The following is a 20,930-nucleotide window of genomic DNA, read 5'->3' on the forward strand; positions in this document are numbered from 1 at the left end:
TTAAAATCGAAACTTATACTCGGTGATGTACTCATGAGATGCAAGTAGCAGGTGAAAAGAAAACTTATTAATGAATTGAATGTGAGCTATATAGCATACAGTGTGCTTTTGGAAGCTTAGTAATTTAAGACTTAACTTATGTACTTTTATTTTATTTTTGTGGATACTTCGTCTGTAAACTTGATGTACGTCCCAGCTGAATATAGCCGTGGGCTTCACTAAATATGACATCCATTCTTCCATTCACGCTACCTGTGGTGAAACGACTTCTAGGTTGGAAGAAGGGTGAGGGCGAAGATAAGTGGAGTGAAAAAGCTGTTAAAAGTTTGGTAAAGAAACTGAAAAAGACTGGCGGGCTGGATGAATTAGAAACGGCTGTCTCTTCTCAAGATTCGAGTACAAAGTGTATTACAATTCCGAGGTAGGTATTTTAAGGTTTCTATTTATTTTATTTAATTTTTTTTTTTTTTAACACAGCTGTTAATTTTATGAAAAGTATTTTTGCATTAAGTGATTTAATTACCAAGGTAAGCATTTGCTAGTTCAGGTATGCCCACGCTTCCCCCTACTCCATAGTAAAATTTATTTAGAATTAAAAATTTCTTTTAAAATTTATTTAGTTTCAGAAAAAAAAATGAAGAACTTCCAAATATGTAATATTTTTCTCCTTGCGCTATGTATTAATATCCAATCATTAAACAAGATATATAAGTACCCATTGAAGCGATTTATATACTAAATGTTAATTATATTTTAATAGACAGTATTGTTTTGATATCCTCCCAGAATTATGTTTGAATTTGCCAGACCTTTTATTAAGATGTCTGCTTATTCTTCGTTTGGCAATGCGCTCTTGGGTGTATCTGGGATGAAGTGTAGATAGTTTGCATGTGTGCGTATTCACACACACACACATATAAAATTTGGTCCATAGGTTGCATAAACTGTAGCAACTGCAGTGTTTCCTACTATAGTTTATGCAACCATGGCTACATACACATTGAATACGAGTCTTCTTCCATTCTAATTACGAGGAAAAGGAATTTTATTAGCATTAATACCGCGAAGACCTTAGGTAAATTTGAAACGTTTTTGCATTCGTACATTAATTCATTTTTTTTTTTTTTTTTTTTGAGATTTTGTACGTTTTTGTTGTTTATGATTTTTCCTTACACTAAGAAATAATTTCAGACTTGACTCATCTAAATTACGCATACATTTGTACCTGTTGCTAAGAGGATCCCTTTGGCGAGACGAGCAGAGCACTTATTTGTCATTAAAAGAAATGATGCGCACCGTCATCTCTCTCTCTCTCTCTCTCTCTCTCTTAGTGAGGAAAAAAAAATTTTTTTTTCTCTTAGCGATTTTTTTTTTTCTTTCCAGAAATGACGGTGCATCAAGAAGCAACGCGGTTTTTATATACTGCCACGGTTTATTTTTAGTGACTTTGCATAATATAGCGTAAAAAAAAGTATTTAAAAAGATAATTTGCGATGTTATTCATTTTCTTTATAGTATCTTTTCTCTTTCATAGATTCGTTCCGATATATTTTGAAAAATGCTGTTATTTTAAAAAAAAAAACGTTATTATTATAAAGAATGCTATTCGTTTTAATAATTGATTATAACCTTGTTTAGCTTAAGCATAATTATTTGTTCACGTTACTTTTAAATTCTGTCTAGATGTAGAATTTACCAACAGGTGGAAGGCGGATATTTCTTGTGGATTTTGCGAATATGATAATCAATGCTGTAACTACCGTACCGCGAATTCCCGCAGTGCAGGTGGGGGGTATTCCGAGAGCTGGCAGGGACCCAGTTAAAGTTTTCGGGGCCCCAGCAAAAGTCTTTCGCGTGGAGATTCAGTAATTCTGAAACATTTTAGCGGCCGAATTTCTTTGGATTTCCAGGTTTGGATTTCCAGGCCAATTTTTGATAGTGTTAAAATAATTTTTCTTATTTATGGTGTATCCAGCGTGTGTAAAGGCAACACAGGAAGCAATATTATAAAAAACCAAATATCTGTGTTTAAAACAGTGTTTACTTTTAGAATGTTTGATCATTTTATTTTAGCTTAATAGTTTCAAATATATGATAATCTTAAATGGTTTTAAACCATTTAAGATTAATGATGTGCATGTGTGTGTAATTTTAGATGTGTCCGCCTAGTTTTCCAAGTTGTTAGCATATCTGATCTCCAACCAGTAGGTAGGCTGAGGATTCAAATCCCACCTTGACATGATGTTTTGTGAATGTTTTTAGGTGGGAGATAAATTTCATTTGTATGATGTGAGGTCACCACCATCCTGCTTACTGGAGGCCTGAAGTGCATGAAAAAAATGTTCCGTTTGGTCTCCAGAGTATGGTTTTCAGTTTGTCTCTTAGCCCAACTCATGGTACTAATACTTGTGTACTGTAGGCTAGTAGCTTTTCATAGGCAGGATGGACAATTTTTTTTTAATATAACTTTAAAATAGTTTTCAATATACAGTTATTTGAAATATGTAATAAATGCTAAAATGCATATTTTACTGAATATGTCTAAAGTATATAATTCTTTTACTATATCTGTAAGTGAAAACATGTCTAAGTGAATATCTGTAAGTGAAAACAAACTTGTCTGTGGGTTTACTTTCCAAGGAAGAATTATTTTTGGTAAAGATGGCAGGCATCCTTAAATAATATTGCACTTTAGAAATCACATTCAAAGTTCCACTTGAGAGGAACTTTGGATGTGATTCCTCCTCCTCTTCTGAATGTGAAAAAAAAAAAAAACATTAAAAAAATAAAATTAATGAAAAATACAGTTTTGCTTTTAAATGTATATATTCAAAAATGAATAATAACACTATTATTAGTAAATTGTTAAATATTAAATTTATTGATTATATTATTAATAAAAATATATATAAATTTTTTATATCTATTTTTAAACATTTTTAAAAATTTTAACCAGTATTTTTTAGTGATTGCTGTTTATTTTTTAAACTCATCTTAAAAATACCATATTATAGATCAGTGTTTCCCAAAGTGTGGTATGTATGCAAAATGTCTTTAGCAGATAGACACTTTTTTTTAAAAACATTTCTTTGATTACCATTTTTTTTCCTCTTCTATATTTTTGTCACCATATTGCTGTAGATAGGTGCACGTCTAGATGAATGCGTAAAAAATCTAAAGGAAGTTTGAAATGAATTATGTCTCTTGGCATGCATCAGATGATCTCCATTAGCACCATATCTGCTTGATGGCTTGATTGCATTGAAACCACATAGTTTCATACTGTTTGCATTAAAAGTTTAAACTGAAATAGTTAGAACCAAGCTGTTGGAACTCTCTGCTGACTCTCTTCATTCATCTAATTAAACTTGTTTTTATTACTGAAAATTTTAATTTCATAATTTTTGTTTCTACTGTATTTATATTAGATTCAAATGACTAAAAATATATTTAATAATTAAAGTGTAATTAAATAATTAAATTTGTAAGTTATTACAATGCAAATGTTAAAAAAATACCTATATTAGTGTTTGAAGGAAATATTATGATAATCTTTCCAAACTGCCTTTGCCTTAGCAGGGGTATGCCAGCATCACTAAAATTTTAAAAGAGGTATGGGGGGGGGGTCCTGAAAATTTGGGAAATACTGTTATAGATAAATGAATAGTGAGATACCTCTTTCACTGAAGTAACTGAAGCAAACTGATCATCTGTCCTTTGCTGGATGTTTTTCCTGGGAGATAAGCAATTCTGCTTGGTGATAGGGTTTGCCTGCCTGAGTAGAACCACCGCTGAGTATTTTTGAGTGATTGAGAGTTAAGGAGTTAAAATGATCTGCTAGATCACTCATCGAATTTGAGTGATCTGAGGGATTGTCTAGTTTTGGAGACCCTTCTCTTATACAAAAGTTTAGGCAGTGGCCCTTCCCATAATGCATAGTATTATGTACACCTGAAAGGATGTGTGCTTGCATTATGAGATACTAAGGCAATTAATGTGAAATTATTAGCTTCTATATACAAGTAGTCTAGTTGGGAAGATACTTCACACAAAAACTTTGTTTGCTTACACTTGGATAGAGGATTAAACAAGAATATAATTTCTTGGCATCTTTAATTTAATTTAAAGATTTATTCTGCACTTCAGAAGTAATAAAAATATTCATTGAGCTGGAAACCTTACATTTCTGGCACATGCAAACAAAGTAGATAGATACATTTTCAAGATATTCTTGGTGCATTCATTCTAATATGATTGCTATTGTTTTTAGTGTGTTTGTTTCTAAGGCATATATTGGTGTTTTGAAGTGGAGGGCAAGTTCATGTTTGCCAAATTGGTCAATATTCACTTTTATTACGGATGTGCCAATGGAAATTCACATATGAACTGATTAAAATCCACATGCAGTTATTCATTCAAGGCATCAGCAGCAGCAGTTCTCCATCAATTTATGAGCAAATATTTTTGGAATGATTAATAGAAACCTAAAGATATTTTGATCAAAGCTTTCCTGAAAGATAGATTGTTTAAGGTTAAATTTACATGCCCTCTTCAGTCACTTGATCTAAATCCTGTGGATTTTTATCACAGGGCATGTGAGTAGGAGTCAAGAGAGAAAGAATATGTTAATTCTTTTTGAAATGCTGGAGATTGTAGTCTTTGGGAAATACTTCATTAGGAAGGTTGTTCCAAATAACATAGGTAGATAGAATAAAATATGAGTATCAGTAGCAAGGTTGATGGGTTAGAAGTTAAATGGATATTTGGGCAGCTGGTGCTTGTGTTATTGCAGATGTTATACAATGCACATTAATATTAGATTAAATTAATATATTTTATTGACTCGCTAAACAAGAGTTTTTGCTCTTAAGGTTTCTGCGTTGTCTCTGAAGAGAGCCAACTAGTCCGAAATAGCTGTCAGGCTAGTGAAACCTTATCAAAATGGCTTAATGAAAGGTGAATATATATATAGACACTTGGGCAGCACCTATGTCTTCTAAGTAGTCCACACCAGGACAACTCATGAATGCCTGGGGATGTATTTCCATAAGCTGTCTGGTCAACTTACCTTACGAAACTTTCATAGCATCTACATATGACTTTGAAATAATGCTGGATCTAATATCCACTTTACTTATATAAATTAATATATATATATTTTTTGCTAACTTTATATATCAGTTAATGTTTAAATAATGAATGCATCCAGCACTAGAGAGCAAACAGAACTTTTCAAGACAAGGTGGTGGCCAGGCCCCCTGCCCCACCCTGGGTGTGCCACTGATGGATACCCTAGTTTTTAATAATTTGCTAAGCTGGAGAAGGAGAGGGGAGTGGTGCAAAAATCACAGAATGTAATGTATATTTAGACTGAGCATCATTATGTCATGTATCACTCTTCAAATTGTGGGTCAAAATTCACAGTGATTGATAAAGTTATTAATTTTTTGGGAAAATATGAAGTTGCTAACAAAAGTGCAAAAGTATGCTTCTTCTTATTATATATATATATATATATATATATATATATATATATATTAGGGTTACCAAGTAATTTTATAAACTTGGTTATTTTACTCCTAATCCCAATTAAGCAAACAGTTAAATTTGCATCTCTTATTGAGATGTGCTTTACATTATGGAAAATACTAAGAATCGTGATCAGAGCTTTATCCACCTTTACAGTGAGTTGCTGTGGTGTTGCACCACCTTTAGACTTGAACTATGTTCAGGCGCAAATTTAACTGTTTGCTTACTTGGGATTAGGAGTAAAATAACTAAGTTTATAAAATTACTTGGTAACCCTAATATACATTATTCTCAAGGTAAAAAAACTTTTATATATATATATATATAATATAAAATTTTTATATATATTTTTATATATATATAAATATATATATAAATATATATATATATATATTGCAGTGAAAATATTGGAGTAGTTGGCTTTGGCTTATTTATCAAAAATTTTATTAAACTATACTTTAGTATAATAAATTTAGTTTAATCCTTTATCCAAGTGTGAGCAAACAAAGTTTGCGCCTGAAAGTATCTTCAGGACTGGGGTAAGGTGGTACAACACCAGGGCAACTCGTTGCAAAGGTGGAACAAGCTACCAACACTCCTGTCTCAGTATCTCCTATAATGCAAAACACATCTCCTTGCGGATATGTCTAATGTTATGCATTAAGGGAAGGGCCACTACCCAGACTAGTTTCGACCTTTATTGAGGTCTCTTCAGTGGGAGCCAGGCCCAAGTTGAGATACCAGGCAGAAGCATTAGTAGGTCATCTCTACCTATAGGAGTTGCCACGAAACTAGTCTGGATAGTGGCCCTTCCCTTAATGCATAACATTAGACATATCTGCAAGGAGATGTGTTTTGCATTATAGGAGATACTGAGACAGGAGTGTTGGTACCTTGCTCCACCTTTGCAACGAGTTTCCCTGGTGTTGTACCACCTTATCCCAGTCCTGAAGATACTTTCAGGTGCAAACTTTGTTTGCTCACACTTGGATAAAGGATTAAACTAAATTTATTATACTCTAACCAAGTGAAAAATAAACTTTCAATATACTTTAGTGTTCCTACAATAATTAAATCCAATGAAAAATGTTGTTTAGAATCTGAATCTCAGTTAATATGAAAATAAGAAAGCAATTCTGTATTTCTTTTATGCTCTAATTCATATAGCATTCTGCAGTGGTTTGATAATTGTTGATTTAATGAAAAACAGTATAAAAATAAAAATAAACGATTTTTTGCAAATTTTTAGTTAAAAATATTCTGTGATGAGATTCCAGTCTCTGATGTATAAAAAAAACTGAAACTCCTGACTTTTTTTTTTTAAATAAAAATCATATTTTAATATATGTGTCAGTATCTGGAACCATGACCACCACCAGATATGAGAGACAAACAAAAAATTGCATTTTAATTTAACTCTAAAGTAACAAAGGTTGCATTCTGTCACTGTTAGAACATTTTTATTTATAATTAATGGCATCAGTATTGTGATAATGAAATAAAAATTGTAATAGCACACAAATGGATGGACTCAGATTCAAGTTATTTTTGAAATTTGGAGAACATCAATTTATTTACTTAATGGTTCTCCAAACTGTATAAGACTAAATAATGTTTTTTACTTTACTTTTATAAATGTCTAGAAGAACTTTTTAATTTAATACATAATACAGCACTACCGAGAATAGTTTCTGATCAAATTTAAGATAATTTTTGAGTAATCCTTAGATGCATGACAGTCTCGCCATCTCCCACCCAATTCTATTTTTTGAGAGAAAAAAAAAAGTCTTGGGATCTTATAACTTTACGATAAAAATTATTATTTTGCACCTTTAGTCTTCTGATGATATTTATTCTAATAATATTAGGTTAAAATTGTTTGCTGCCCAGAGTAGCATAGCCGTAGTCCGTGTCAGGACAAAATTAGGCAGGAAAAAATTACACGGGAAAAAATTGCGCTGCAAAAATTACACGAGGACGAAATTACACAAAGAAAAAATTACACATATAAAAATACACTAAGAAAAAAATTAAAAGGAAAAAATACACAAGTAAGAAATTACTTGTGTATTTACACAAGTAATTTCGAAATTACGAAATTAAGAAATTAAACAAAAAATTACACATAGATAAAAATACACTAAGAAAAAATTAAAAGGAAAAATAGGAAAATAAAGGGTGTCCTAAAATTCACGCAAGATTTAAATTTAGCGCCATTTGTGCAGTAAAGTGTTGCCAACGAGAAAAAAAAGACAGCGTGACAGCTGACAGTTCAGGGTTATTAAAAACGGAGCGCTACACGAAAGAACAACGCATTTTCATTGTTGAGCAATATTTTAAAAATAATGAAGGTTTGGCAGCTACAGTTCGCAATTTTCGTACAAAATATGGTCGGAATAGTGATTTAACTTCATCAACTGTGAAAAGATTAATTAAAAAATTCAAGGAAACTGGATCAATTAGTGATCTTATACACTCTGGCCGTCCTTCAACAAGTCGTTCAACAGAAAACATCGAAGCAGTTCGTGAGAGTGTTGCTGAGAGTCCAGGAACATCAATTCGGCACCGTGGTCTTGAACTGGGCATTTCGAAAAGCTCTCTACAGCGTATTCTTACGAAAGATTTGCATCTTTATGCTTACAAAGTTCAATTGACTCAAGAACTGAAGCCTACTGACCACACACACAGCGAAGAGTTCGTTGAATGGATTATGGAACAACAACAAGTGGATGCTTATTTTTCGAACAAAATCGTCTTCAGCGATGAGGCTCATTTTCATCTTGATGGCTTCGTTAATCGACAAAATTGTCGCAATTGGGGTTCAGAAAATCCACGAGTGATTGTTGAGAAACAAATGCATCCACAACGTGTCACTGTTTGGTGCGGATTTTGGGCTAGAGGCATCATCGGTCCATTCTTCTTCGAAAATGCGGCTGGTAAGGCAATAACAGTTAATGGTGCTCGCTATCGCGACATGATAATCCAGTTTTTTGTGCCTAAATTGCAAGATATGGATGTGGACGACATGTGGTTTCAACAAGACGGTGCCACATGCCATACAGCCCGAGAAACAATTCAATTACTGGATGAGTCATTTCCTGGTGGTGTAATTTCCCGTTTTGGTGATCAGAATTGGCCGCCCAGATCATGTGACTTAACGCCGTTGGACTTTTTTCTTTAAGTTTTTTTGAAGTCTAAGATTTATGCCAACAAGCCCACGACCACCCACGCCTTGAAGGAGGAAATTGAGCGCTGTATCAACGAAATTCCTCCACATTTAAGCCACATGCAAAAGGGTCATGGAAAATTTCGACAAAAGTGTGCATATGTGCCAGCAAAGCCGTGGAGGCCATTTACCCAATATGCTATTCCATGCATAACCCTATACTGTATTATGAATCAATAAGAAATACATACATACATACATCTTCAAGTGCCACTCATCCTAATTGGGTTGTGGGGGCAACAGCTGCAAGAGGAACTTCCAATGGTCACGATCCTCTGCCATCAAGCTCAGGTGTTCTAGTGGGATTCCCAAACGTGTCCACCCAAGGTTTTGGATGTAATCTATCCAGCGAGTCCTTGGCCTTCCACGTGGCCTCCCACCCTCTGGCTTGGCAAAGAGGGCCTGCTGAGGGAGCCTCTCTTGTGGCATTCTGACCAGGTGCCCGTACCAACGTAACTGTGATCTCTCAACACAGAGAAGCAGCGGTTGAGTATTGAGGGTTTCCCGAATTGCAGAGCTTCTGACTGTGTCGAGTTTTGTCAGCCCCGCAACCCCTCGAAGGAACTTCATTTTAGCCGCTTGGATTCGTGTCCGCATTTTTTCGGTCATTACCCAACTCTCATGACCATAGGTGAGGATGGGGACATAGACTGTATTGAAGACAGCCAACTTTGCCTTCTGGCTTAACTCCCGCTTCAATACTACCGAACGGCCAAGCTCCCGCAATATCGAGCTTGCTAAGCCAATTCGAGTATCTAGCTCTACGTCCCATTTTCCATCATTCGTGAATATGGACCCAAGGTATTTAAACTTCTCCACCTGCCTCATTGGGACTCCACTTACATTTAGAGTGTACTGGGATGGTTGTCTTGAGACTGTTTCAGTTTTGGCCATACTGATCTTCATTCCAGCATCTGCACAAACAGTTACAAACCTATCCAGGGTCCACTGGAGGTCATCTGTGGAAGAGCTAAGCAGAACTAGGTCATCTGCAAAAAGCAGACGTCCAATGCTGCATTTTCCAATTCTGACACACTCACTGCCTCAGCTGTGCCTATCAATCCAGTCCATAAATATTATGAAAAGGAGGGGTGACAGAACACACCCTTGGCGGAGGCCAACAGAGACTGTGAAAGGTTCAGACTTTGTGCTGTTTACCCTGACACAAAACTCTGGGCATTCATACAGGGACTTGATAGCAGCTAATAGTTGACCATCCACTCCATACTCCTGTACTACTTGCCAAAGCTTATCCAGGGGAACCCGGTCGTATGCCTTCTCCAAGTCCACAAAACATGTGTAGACATTCTTTGCATATTCCCAAGATTTCTCAAAGACTTGCCTTAAAGTGAAGATTTGGTCAGTTGTGCTTCTACCAGGATGAAAGCCACATTGTTCTTCCTGGAGCTTTGACTCAACTATGCTCCTGCACTGTCTTTCCAAGCACTTAGCATACACTTTCCCAGGCAGGCTGAGCAGAGAGATGCCACGATAGTTACTGCAATCCTTCTGGTCTCCCTTCTTAAAGACTGGTATTATTATGCCTGTCTACCATTGCTTTGGTGCTCGCCCAGATATTCAAGCAGCCTGACACACTCGAGTCAGCCATAGAACACCGTCTCGCATCATCGCCAGCAGCCTTGCCCGATTTTAGCGATTTTATTGCTAAACGGACCTCTTATGCTGTGAGACTAGTCATTGCCCGATCTGCACCTCTTGGATGTCCACAACTGTTGGGCCACCCGGGTTAAGAAGGCTCTCAAAGTATTCCCTCCTTCTGTGGAGGATATCCTTCTCGGTTGTTAAAAGTGCACCATCAGAGGTCTTAATTGCCCTTGCTGTGCACGATTTCCTCCCTCGAAGGCGGCTGATGGTCTGCCAGAATACTTTGTTTGCATTTGCATAGGATGAGCCTAATCTTTCTCCAAAGGATTCCCAAGCCTTCTGCTTTGCTCTCTTTACTGCCTTAGCAGCAGCTTTTCGTCCCTCAGCATTCCGCAAACGCATCTCAGGTGACCTGACTCTAAGCCATGTTAGGTAGGACTCCTTTTTTGCCCGGACAGTTCTTTTGGACTTCTTGGTTCCACCAAGGTGTCCTTTTCTCACTGCCCGTTGCCACGCCGAGCCGCTTTCTGCCACACCATGAGAGTGCAGAGGCAGTGACAGCTGTTCTGAACAGCTTCCACTCCTCCTCAACATCTGCAGTATGCTTGGGGATCTCTTTGAACCTGGAGGAAATGTCATCTGCAAAATTCTTCCTCACAGCCTCGTTTTCCAATGTCTCCCATTTCACGTGGTATAGCTGCTTAGGCCTACCAGCGTTGATGGTAGCATCTGGTTTCTGAAGCCGTAGAGTGCACACAACAAGGTGGTGGTCAGTTGACAGTTCTGCCCTCTTCTCACACGAAATAAATAAGAAATTACAATTTTTAATTAAAAACCTGTGTTTTCTATCAAAATTACTTCTTGCGTGAATTTTGGGACACCCTGTATTTGCACAAGTAATTTCGAAATTACGAAATCAAGAAATTACACAGGGAAGAAAAAACAGAAAAAATTACACAAACAAAAAATTACACATATATAAAAATATACTAAGAAAAAAATTAAAAGGAAAAAATACACAAGTAAGAAATTACAAATAAAATAAAATTTACCAAAAATTGTACAAAATGTATAACCAGCGAGGGGTAAATCACTAGTGTAGATTTAGGCAAGGGGATTAGGGAGGTGGTTGAGTTGGAAACTCAACATGATGTAGTGATTAGCTACTCTAATTAGTACTTACCTCAGATTTACAAGGAATAATTTCCTAAGTTAAAAACTAATTGTCAATTGTTAATCACCATGAACTGCTGAAGAATTTCTAACAATTGTTTGGGTGAAGGTATATAAGTAAATTTCTGTCTTACATTCTTCAGTGCTAGTTTAGTGACTCGTAATACAACTAGTGTATAACGTGCGACGTAATAAATTTCGTGATTAATTTTTTTAAATTAATTTTTAATTTACTTATGGCTGATTTTGAGTACGGCGTTAGTAATAAAGGTGGTCGAATTATAATTTACAAAGAATTTGAGTTTGTTCGTCACCTTGTAACTGCTATCGAAACTATTCATTGGCGTTGTGCAAAGCTTAGAACTTTACATTGTCGATCGTTGCTCCATACCAGAGACAACAAGATTATCCGCGAGTCTTCAAAACACTTATGTTAACAGCACTTTTGAATCTGAAGCTCATCAACTTGCAAATCAAATGAAAAGAAAAATGTCGAATCCAGGCGCAACGGCTCGTGCAATTATAGCTAACAGTTTAGTGACTGTATCAGAAGGATTAAAAATGTGCCTACGGAAGAAGAGCTCCATGACGAGGCGATTAAATAGATCCAAAGCTAAAACAATCGGAAACGTTCTTTCAAATCCAGATAACAAAAATTTTGAAATATCAGAGAAGTACTTTAAATGGATTATTCATGATTCCGGGGTCAGAAGATCCAGAACGTATAATACTAATTGGTCACAAGACTCTTCTAGATCAACTTGTAGTTAACGATTTTTGGCTAGCAGATGGTACATTTTAAAGTGGTTCCAGAAATATATTATCAGTTATACAGTATCCATGTCCAATATGATAGACGGCGTCGCTTTTCCTTGTCTACCGGCTCTTCTACCAGGGAAAAAGGAAGAAATATAATTGAAGATGCTGAACATGTTACTGGAGAAAATTCCTTAAGCTTGACCACAAAAAAGTTTGACCGATTTTGAAACAGCAGCAATGAATGATTTCCATTCCGTGTTTGAAAACATCGAAATTGGTGGCCGCTTTTTCCACTTATCACAATCTTTTATATGCAAAGTAAATGAGTGTGGGCTAAATTCTCTGTATGAATCCAACCAGTCATTTGCAGTAAACATTAAAATGTTATAATCACTTGCACTTTTACCAGTAGAAGTGTTAGAAACATTTTTAGAAGTTGCTGATCTGTTTTCTAATTTAGACGATTATAATGAACAAATCAAGCAAGTTCTCCTTTACTTCGAACGTACATACATTCGTGATCTACAGCTCAGAAACGGCACTTATGGCTCTATTTAATATTTCTTCTTGGAACCATAGACACTCTGCAGCCAACGGTATAGCTAGAACTACAAATTGTATCGAAGGATGGCCCTATGGACTTCAGTCGCTCTTTCAGTATTCCCATCCAACTGTCTGAAAATTTTTGGATAACATATTTAAAGAATTTTCTTTACAACATACAAACTATTTGCAGCATTTAACTGGTCAACGAAACCCAGGACGTCGTAGGTACATTTCGTTAAAACAACGTATTTCAAATATTGCACAAAATTACGACTCTAATAGACGATTGGATTTTTTACGTTGTATAGCTTATATGACTTAGTGTTTCTTTTTAATTATTTTTTAAAATAAAAGTAATTTTTGCAATATTAAGAAAGTTTATGTGTTTAATTTGACAACAAAATACCAATAATATTTTAATCGAATTAAAGTCAAGAGGTAGGTCTTATAAAGTATTACAAAATTAACGGAACTCTTATCTGAAAATAAATATAAAATTCATCATAAAATTTTTAAAACTCTAAAGTAAAAACCTTCGGTATGAATATTCAAATTTGTGTAATTTTTTCTTAATGTATTTTTATCTATATGTAATTTCATCCTTGTGTAATTTCTTCCCTGTGTAATTTTGGCAGTGTAATTTTAACATGTAACTAGCCGTAGTCAACTGTATGTATATGTTGCACGTTTGTTTAAAGCTTGGCAAGTTTGGCTCTTTTGCAATTGCAATTTACTGTAAATGAAGAGTTCCAATACCGATGTTTGTACTGAGGAAACTGAAGTATTATCATTATTATAGTTCACAAATTTTATCACAATGAACTTACGACAAAACCAACTACTCCTGGAGGTTCAGTTTTATACCAAGCCTCTCTGAGAGCTTAAGTTCAAAACTTATATTTGACCGTAGCACATCCAGTAAAAGATTGTGCACATACAATCTTTTAGTGAGTAGAATTTTTATTAAAAAGTACCACGAAAAATATGGATATTTTATTCTCCTTTTTAGATATAATGAATTAATAAAATTACGAGGCAAAATAAAAAAATAAAAAAAATAGCAAAGACAGTTTACATGTAAGAATAATAACAATACAGCATGCCAGAACCCACTCCCCAAGTTTAGATAAACAAGTCTAAAGTCTTCCCTTTTGCCGCCGCTTATTGTCTCATACTGTCGAAAGATAAACATGTCGACTCCGCTCTCCGATTGAACCATTAGGGAACATCTGTATCCGATTTTTGTTATAATTAAACCTTCCTGATATTTTCAGAAGAATGTTAGCTCATTATATACAAAAAATGTGTACGAATGGACGAAAAGGTTCAAAAGAGAAACGGAAACTGATAAACGTAGGGGGATTGCTATCAATGTTTTTAATTTTTTTTTATTATTTGAATCGTTGCCATGTTCGATTCATTCAATCAATGCAACCATAAACAATTCAAGAACTTAAATTTGAATGTTTTGCTCACCCACTTTACAGTCCAAACCTCACTCCCCAATTTTTCTCCCTATTTAAGAATATTCTTTTTAATATGAAGTCAAAGAAGCGGTGCATGCGCGATTGCAAAACAACCGATTCTTCTCAGAATTGCAATTAAGAAGCTCCTGGATTGATTCAAGGTTGGAAAAGCAAAAATACGTTGAGAAATAATGTTCAATTATGCACATTTACCATTCCACATGTAATAATAATAATAAAAGCAATAAATTGTCTTTACTTTTTTGATTTACTGTGGTAAACAGAATTCCAGTTGGACGTAATCTTTTCCAACAAATCAGACTTATTAAATTTGTTTCGTAGAAATCATGACAAACCAGTTGTTGAATATCGGAACTGAACGGCTATACCAGTTGTTTGGATTTAAATTTTCCCATTACGAAAAGTTAAGGCCGCGTGAATGAACTCTCTGTGGAATGAGCCAACCTTGGTGTAAAGAAGTGCCACTCTTAGCGAATGGAAACAAAATCATCAAATCATATACAGATTTTATGTAACCGAAAGTAGAAAGGCGCCTAGTAGCAATTTTATGAGTTTCGAAATTTTGGTGGCTCACTGTAATGTTTATTGCAGTGTTTTCGTAAGCATAAAGTTCGGCATGTTTTCTAGTGTTAACTTCACATAAGTCCTTGCGGGTTTCCAGGGAATTATTGACCCATTGAAGAGTTAGCCTCTGTGTGATGACGAATGCCATTAATCAATCTTTTTTTTTTTTTCTTTTTTTAAGCACGCTATTTATTTTCATAAAATAAAATCTTTCGCTTTAATAAAAAAAATAATCAGGAAAATAAAAACTTGCACGCTCTTTATTTTCGTGATCTACCTGGAAACTCCCAGGTAGATCAGGGAGTTCGCATCCTTGCTAGTCCGCTCCTGTTAACATGATTCGATAAGGTCCCTTTAACAAGGTGGAGCTCAATATACTGGAACGGCATGTAAATGTTGGCGAAATCACTTTTGGAATCGTATTTCTTTGGGAGCATAATTCACGTATCCTTATTACTCACAATTCACTTTTGAATTTGCTCATGGGGCATTTCAAAGTTCTTGTTCGGTCACTCTCATCATTGCTTGCTTTCTCTCAAAGATTTATAGATAGTCCTTCTTGAAGTACATTTGCATTCCGCATTGATTATTCAGCCCAAAATCATTGCAGAAGATGAAAATTTGTAATCAGTTTTGTTTATACATGAAACTTCAGGTTGTTTCTTAATTTGCAACCACTTACCAAAAGGCGGAGTGTCATTATATGACCTAACCGCTCATGAATTTTTTTTTTTATGTAGACCAAATAGCAAAGTTGATCGGCTACTAACTTCGAAAGCGTACGTTGCATGTTTATAGCGTGAGCATATTTCGTTCATTTCTTAGCCACTGGTTACCCTCACGTTATCACCAAGCAACAGACGGCTGTCATCGAAGTCTGTTATTTTATCATTTCTACATGAGTTGGGACGTGGTGATAGCGTCTGCAGTTTAAAGGGAAGAGGTAGCAGCCTATTGATAGTCCAGAAAGCATATTTTATTATTTTTTAATTATTATTTTATTTAGTAACAAGTAAATAGAAAATGAATTTTACAGTAATTACTATTCATCAATATAGAAACAAATTGAAACTATTGCACTTTAAAAATGTACTGAAAGTTTTAAAAATGTTTATTTATATAACTTTCTAAACTGCCCAATTTCAGGTTCATCATTTTCTATATAAACTTATTAATGTCTAATAAAAAAAAATCCCGCTGCTTCCTAAGTTATCGACCGCTAAATAATACCCAAATAATACTTCAATCACATAACATGCAGTGCAATGCTATGAGCACTGTTTGCCGCAGCGTATATTATATATATAGTATAATCCCCCATACGTATGTCGGTGCTCTGTGTGGTTAACAGGTTAAGAAGAAACCTAAGATGAAAATATGAGGAAGACTATTCTTCTAAGGAACAGAGGTTGATGGAATGAAAGAGAAAGAAAAGTTGGTTCGCTAGGTTGAACTTGGACTAAATGGATCTTGACCAGTAGCTGCAATTGTTTTCACAGACTTAGAAGAAAATAGACTGAAATTAGTTCATCAGAACAACGTCCATGAAAATGTCTGCAAGAAAGGACCAAGATACTCGTATCTAAGATTCGGATTCGTCTCTGAGAAAGGTGCCATCTACTGGTCCGATTGCCCTTTTTTGAATTTCTGTGGAGATTTTTGATGCATACACTTCAATTGTGAGACAGTTTTTCTAAACTTAACTTGCAGCAGCCCTCTAACATTTCATTCATTCTGATATTAAATACTCAAATGACCATCAAAGAATATACAATCTGAAATCTTAATTTTCTCAACTAAACGCAGTTTTTATATAAAATGAGTGCAGATCACTGTTTTATTAATTTTAACGAAGTGTGTTCAGATGGATAATATGAGAATTTTAGACATTGTTTTATTTGCTATTATAAACGTATTTTTACGAAGTTTTCATTCTAATTAGGCGTACAGCGATTTGAGAAACTGTACACAAAAATCCTAATAGACTGGTGTTTTTAAATGACATCAATGCCAAATGTTGATTAGTTTTATAGAATTCAAATTAATTGATGTATTAATTTTATACATTAATGTTTGTGTCTCTTATTCAGCCTTTACAACATATTAGTTTGCTAATTATTAATACAGTTTAGATCAAAAAATACTTATAACATTATAAGACTATTATAATGTTATAAGTATTTTTCTATCGGCATCTTCAGGAAATACAAACTAGTAAGCTATATGAAGGTAACAGACTAGGTTATAACTGATGGTTCTAATTCATACAGAAAATTAGTATTGAACGAGGCAATGCGCGTGTCTCGGGAACATGATTTATTCGTTATGGCTTATGATGTATTTTTTTGTATGAATTAGAACCATCAGTTATAACCTAGTCTGTTACCTTCATATAGCTTACTAGTTTGTATTCCCTGAAGATGCCGATAAAAAAAAAAAATTGGCGAAACATGTAGGACAATAAAATAAAGCTACTTGACGAACATTATATATAAAAGAAGTGTAATAGTCTTATAAATAATAGTCAAGAAAAAATTCAGCACATACTTATAACATTATTTGTAAAGGTTATTTAGTTAAAAGGCTTTTTTTTTTTTTTTTACCGATTTCATACATTTGTTTGTATCTCAGACCTCTAGTAAGCAGGGCGGTGGCCTCACACCGGGCGATGAAATTCATCTCCCACCACAAACAACTGTGTCTACGGCGGGATTCGAACCCGCAGGGGTTGGAGAGCGGGTACGCTAACCACTCGGTCAACCAGACCGGCCAAATTACTATTCTTTCCTGAAGTGCTATATTTCTAAAACTAGATTTTCTGCATCCAATTCTCGCAATTTATGGCACTTAAAAATTCCACTGCCCTTGATTCCTCACAGTCCGCCGATCTAGCGTGATGTTTCTTCCTCTAGGAAATTAATGCCATGAACATTACTATATTAGAGCAAGCAGTCGACAATAATGTCATTTACTGGACGTAAGGTCTTCAAATCAGAGTCTGACTGCGTAGCACACTTGCAATGACGAAGCGACATTTGCCCTCCGATTGTGAAGACGTTAGTTCGAAGCTTGTCTATGAAGCGAGGAATTTTTATAAAGGCCTTTCGCAGCTGAAGATGAGCTAATTGTCTCATACGGAGAAAGAAGGTTTTTTTTCCCCAAAACTTTTTTTTTTCCCTTCATACCGCTAAACAGGCAGAACACACGCAGTTAACAGACATAATTACATTGGTTTCATTGCCTTAGGTGCTTCGGTCGTCAAATTCAAATCAGATCTCGTCTAGTATCAATCCCTAAAAGTACCTTTGCGTGTAGCATAGAAATTAAGTACTAAAAACGTTTTATAAAACTTATGTTTGAATGTACGGGGTGGTGTAAAATAACCTTCCCTCTTTGGAGGCATCTGTAGCTAAAACAAATAAACGGAATGAGACCAAATTTTATATTGAGACTTTTGAAGGCATGGAGAGATGATTTCCGCGAAAAAAAAAAAGATTTAGTACCAAAAGTCGCCGATGGGGGAAATTTTGGCGCTGGTGGAGCCGAAAACAAGCGGATAATTACATTAAAGGCAGATAAAATGGAATAATAACATTTCGACGGTGTAAGCGACAGCTGCGTCATTCATTCCTGGGGACCAATCGTTCGATGCTGTTGGCACACTCTCCCTCGATGAGTCTTTGGACTCCCTGGAGGTGTCAAATAATAACAATAATAATAATAATTCCAACTGGATATGTGGCGCGTTACAATGATAATAATAATAATAATAATTAAACTAAAACAACAACTAGCGAGAGACACAGAAATTAATGTAGTGATTCAACTCACAGGAAATAATGTTTTATTCATCAGAATCAGGGTCCCCTGGACCCCCATACACGATTTTCAATGTGCTGACCTTTCTTGTGTACAACAAATTGCATCCGGTATGCGACATGCTCTACAGCTGAGCGTAAGGAGTCGGATTGGATGTTCATAACAGCCCGTTTTATGTTCTCTTTCAAGACATGCAAGTTGGGAACGCCATCAACATACACAACGGATTTCAAATACTCCCACAGCCAAAAGTCACATGAAGTGATGTCCTGGGATCGAGCCATGCTGTCAGAAAGAACTGACTGATAACCTTCTCATTACTAAAATGCTGGCGTAAAAGGCGCTGTACTAAACGTTCAATGTGTGGCCGTGCTCCATCCTGCATAAAAATTATGGAAATGTTATTATTCCATTTTATCTGCCTTTAATGTAATTATTCGTTTGTTTTCGGCTCCGCCAGAGCCAAAATTTCCCCTATCGGTGACTTTTTGTACTAAATATTTTTTTCGCAGAAATCATCTCCCCACGTCTTCAAAAGTCTCAATATAAAATTTGGTCTCATTCCGTTTATTAGTTTTAGTAACATATGCCTCTAAAGAGGGAAAGTTGTTTTTTGGCCACCCTGTATGTCAGCGGTTAATGTGGGGGGTAGCTATATGCTACCATACTAGGGAAATGATTATGAGCAAGGAGGTTTCTCGTTACCTTCCTTGCCGTACGATATCGTATGACTGTAGCCTGTGTGTTCACGGGACGGGTGTGCCTGCTTGCGGGATGAAAAACCCCAGATAAACTGGTGGAAAAAACCTGCTGTCCACGCCCAAGACCGGCTAACTTGGCTATGGCTGAGGAAGATCCTTAAGCTCCGAACCTAGGACACTCCTTTCCCAGGCATATGGTTGTGAAGCGCAGACTAGTATGCGTATATTTCTGATGTATATACACTCATGTAAGCAACAGGTCATAAAGGAGGACGTGTATTTCATTGTGACTTGTAAACTAACGTCTAATTTTTCTGATACGTTTCTGCAGATTGATATTGCATCATCCTGCTGGCATTAGAAAATTGAATTAAAGCAATGCAATTTTTTTTTTTTTTTTTTTGTCCTCTCTTTCTTCCAGAATAAATTTGATTCTTTTTATATCTCAGTTGCTCTTCACTAATCTTTTTTAGATTTTAGTTTAGGTAAAGGGCATGACCATGGTGGTTGTCGTCCGGTTGCAAATTAATTCAAGGATGACTGGTGTGCCTTGGGGCAAGATAATTTCACTTCCCCCCCATCTAAAATCGCTCAACTATCTGTGTTAACTGAAATAAAGTTATCTGAAACAGATAACTTTATTTGTTTCAGTCATAATTCTAACCTATTTAAGTTAAGGGATATTACATTCCATATTGTTTCCTTTGTTTTGAAACCTTTGGCTCTTCATATAATTAGTAATAATTCTAACCGTTTCAACTCCTTCCTAGTACGGTGTCGGTAACGATATTTGTTCATTATCGCATACGTTAGCACTGTCTGGAGTTCATCCGGAGTCACTCTTACGGCCCACATACAGTACCGTCGATAGGGTGTAGCATAGAGGCAGCCTGTCTCATGGCGCGGCTTAATAAGGGCGCTCGTTCAGCCATATTGGGCTAGGCGCCGTCGCTACGCTAACAATTCCTGTTAGCGTAGCGAGTGCGGAAAGAAGTTTTTCCGAGCTTAAACTGATTAAAAATTATTTGCGAACAGCAATGACCCAAGAAAGATTGGTGTTGGTCTAGCAACTGTATCGATAGAGGCAGATATAGCTTATAATTTAAATTTAGAAGAGCTTAAAAACAGTTTTATTGTGCGATATCCCCGTAGAGGGCCCTTCCCCCCACATATATTTGGTACTTGACATTTATTCCTCGCGTCTTGTTTGTTACTGGTGGATTTTATTGATATTTTGACTACTGAGTGCAGTGTGAAAGAGAGAGCAGAGTTCTTTGGTTAGGAAAATATTTTCATCTAACTTGTCAAGATTTGAGATGACTGAACCATGTAGCAGTTTCTTTGTTCTGAAAAATTTTAATTAAATAAAATTTAAAATTTTTAAATTTTAAAAACAAAAATTCAAATATCATTTATTTTTTCGTGAATAATATTTTATTTATACGTTTTTTTTTTATTTATAAATAACTGTCTTTACAAATGATGTTTATGGATCTATATTTTATTTGTAAATTCTTTAAA

The 20,930-nt window shown here is 35.4% G+C and overlaps 1 protein-coding gene across 2 annotated transcripts in view; it reads left to right on the plus strand.

Moving 5' to 3' along the window:
* Positions 1 to 224: 224 nt before the first annotated feature.
* LOC150098911 (SMAD family member 3-like) overlaps positions 225 to 20,930 on the plus strand; it is a 162,470-nt gene continuing 141,764 nt past the window's right edge. For both annotated transcript variants that reach the window (XM_090404669.1, XM_090404668.1), the window contains exon 1: positions 225 to 421. In XM_090404669.1, the coding sequence (XP_090260795.1) occupies positions 225 to 421 (197 nt within the window). The remainder of the gene's footprint in view (positions 422 to 20,930) is intronic.

This window comes from Typopeltis vanoorti, chromosome 15, assembly GCF_054136105.1.
Source record: "Typopeltis vanoorti isolate ZY-2024b chromosome 15, IOZ_Tvanoo_1.0, whole genome shotgun sequence".
NCBI lineage: Eukaryota > Metazoa > Arthropoda > Arachnida > Uropygi > Thelyphonidae > Typopeltis > Typopeltis vanoorti.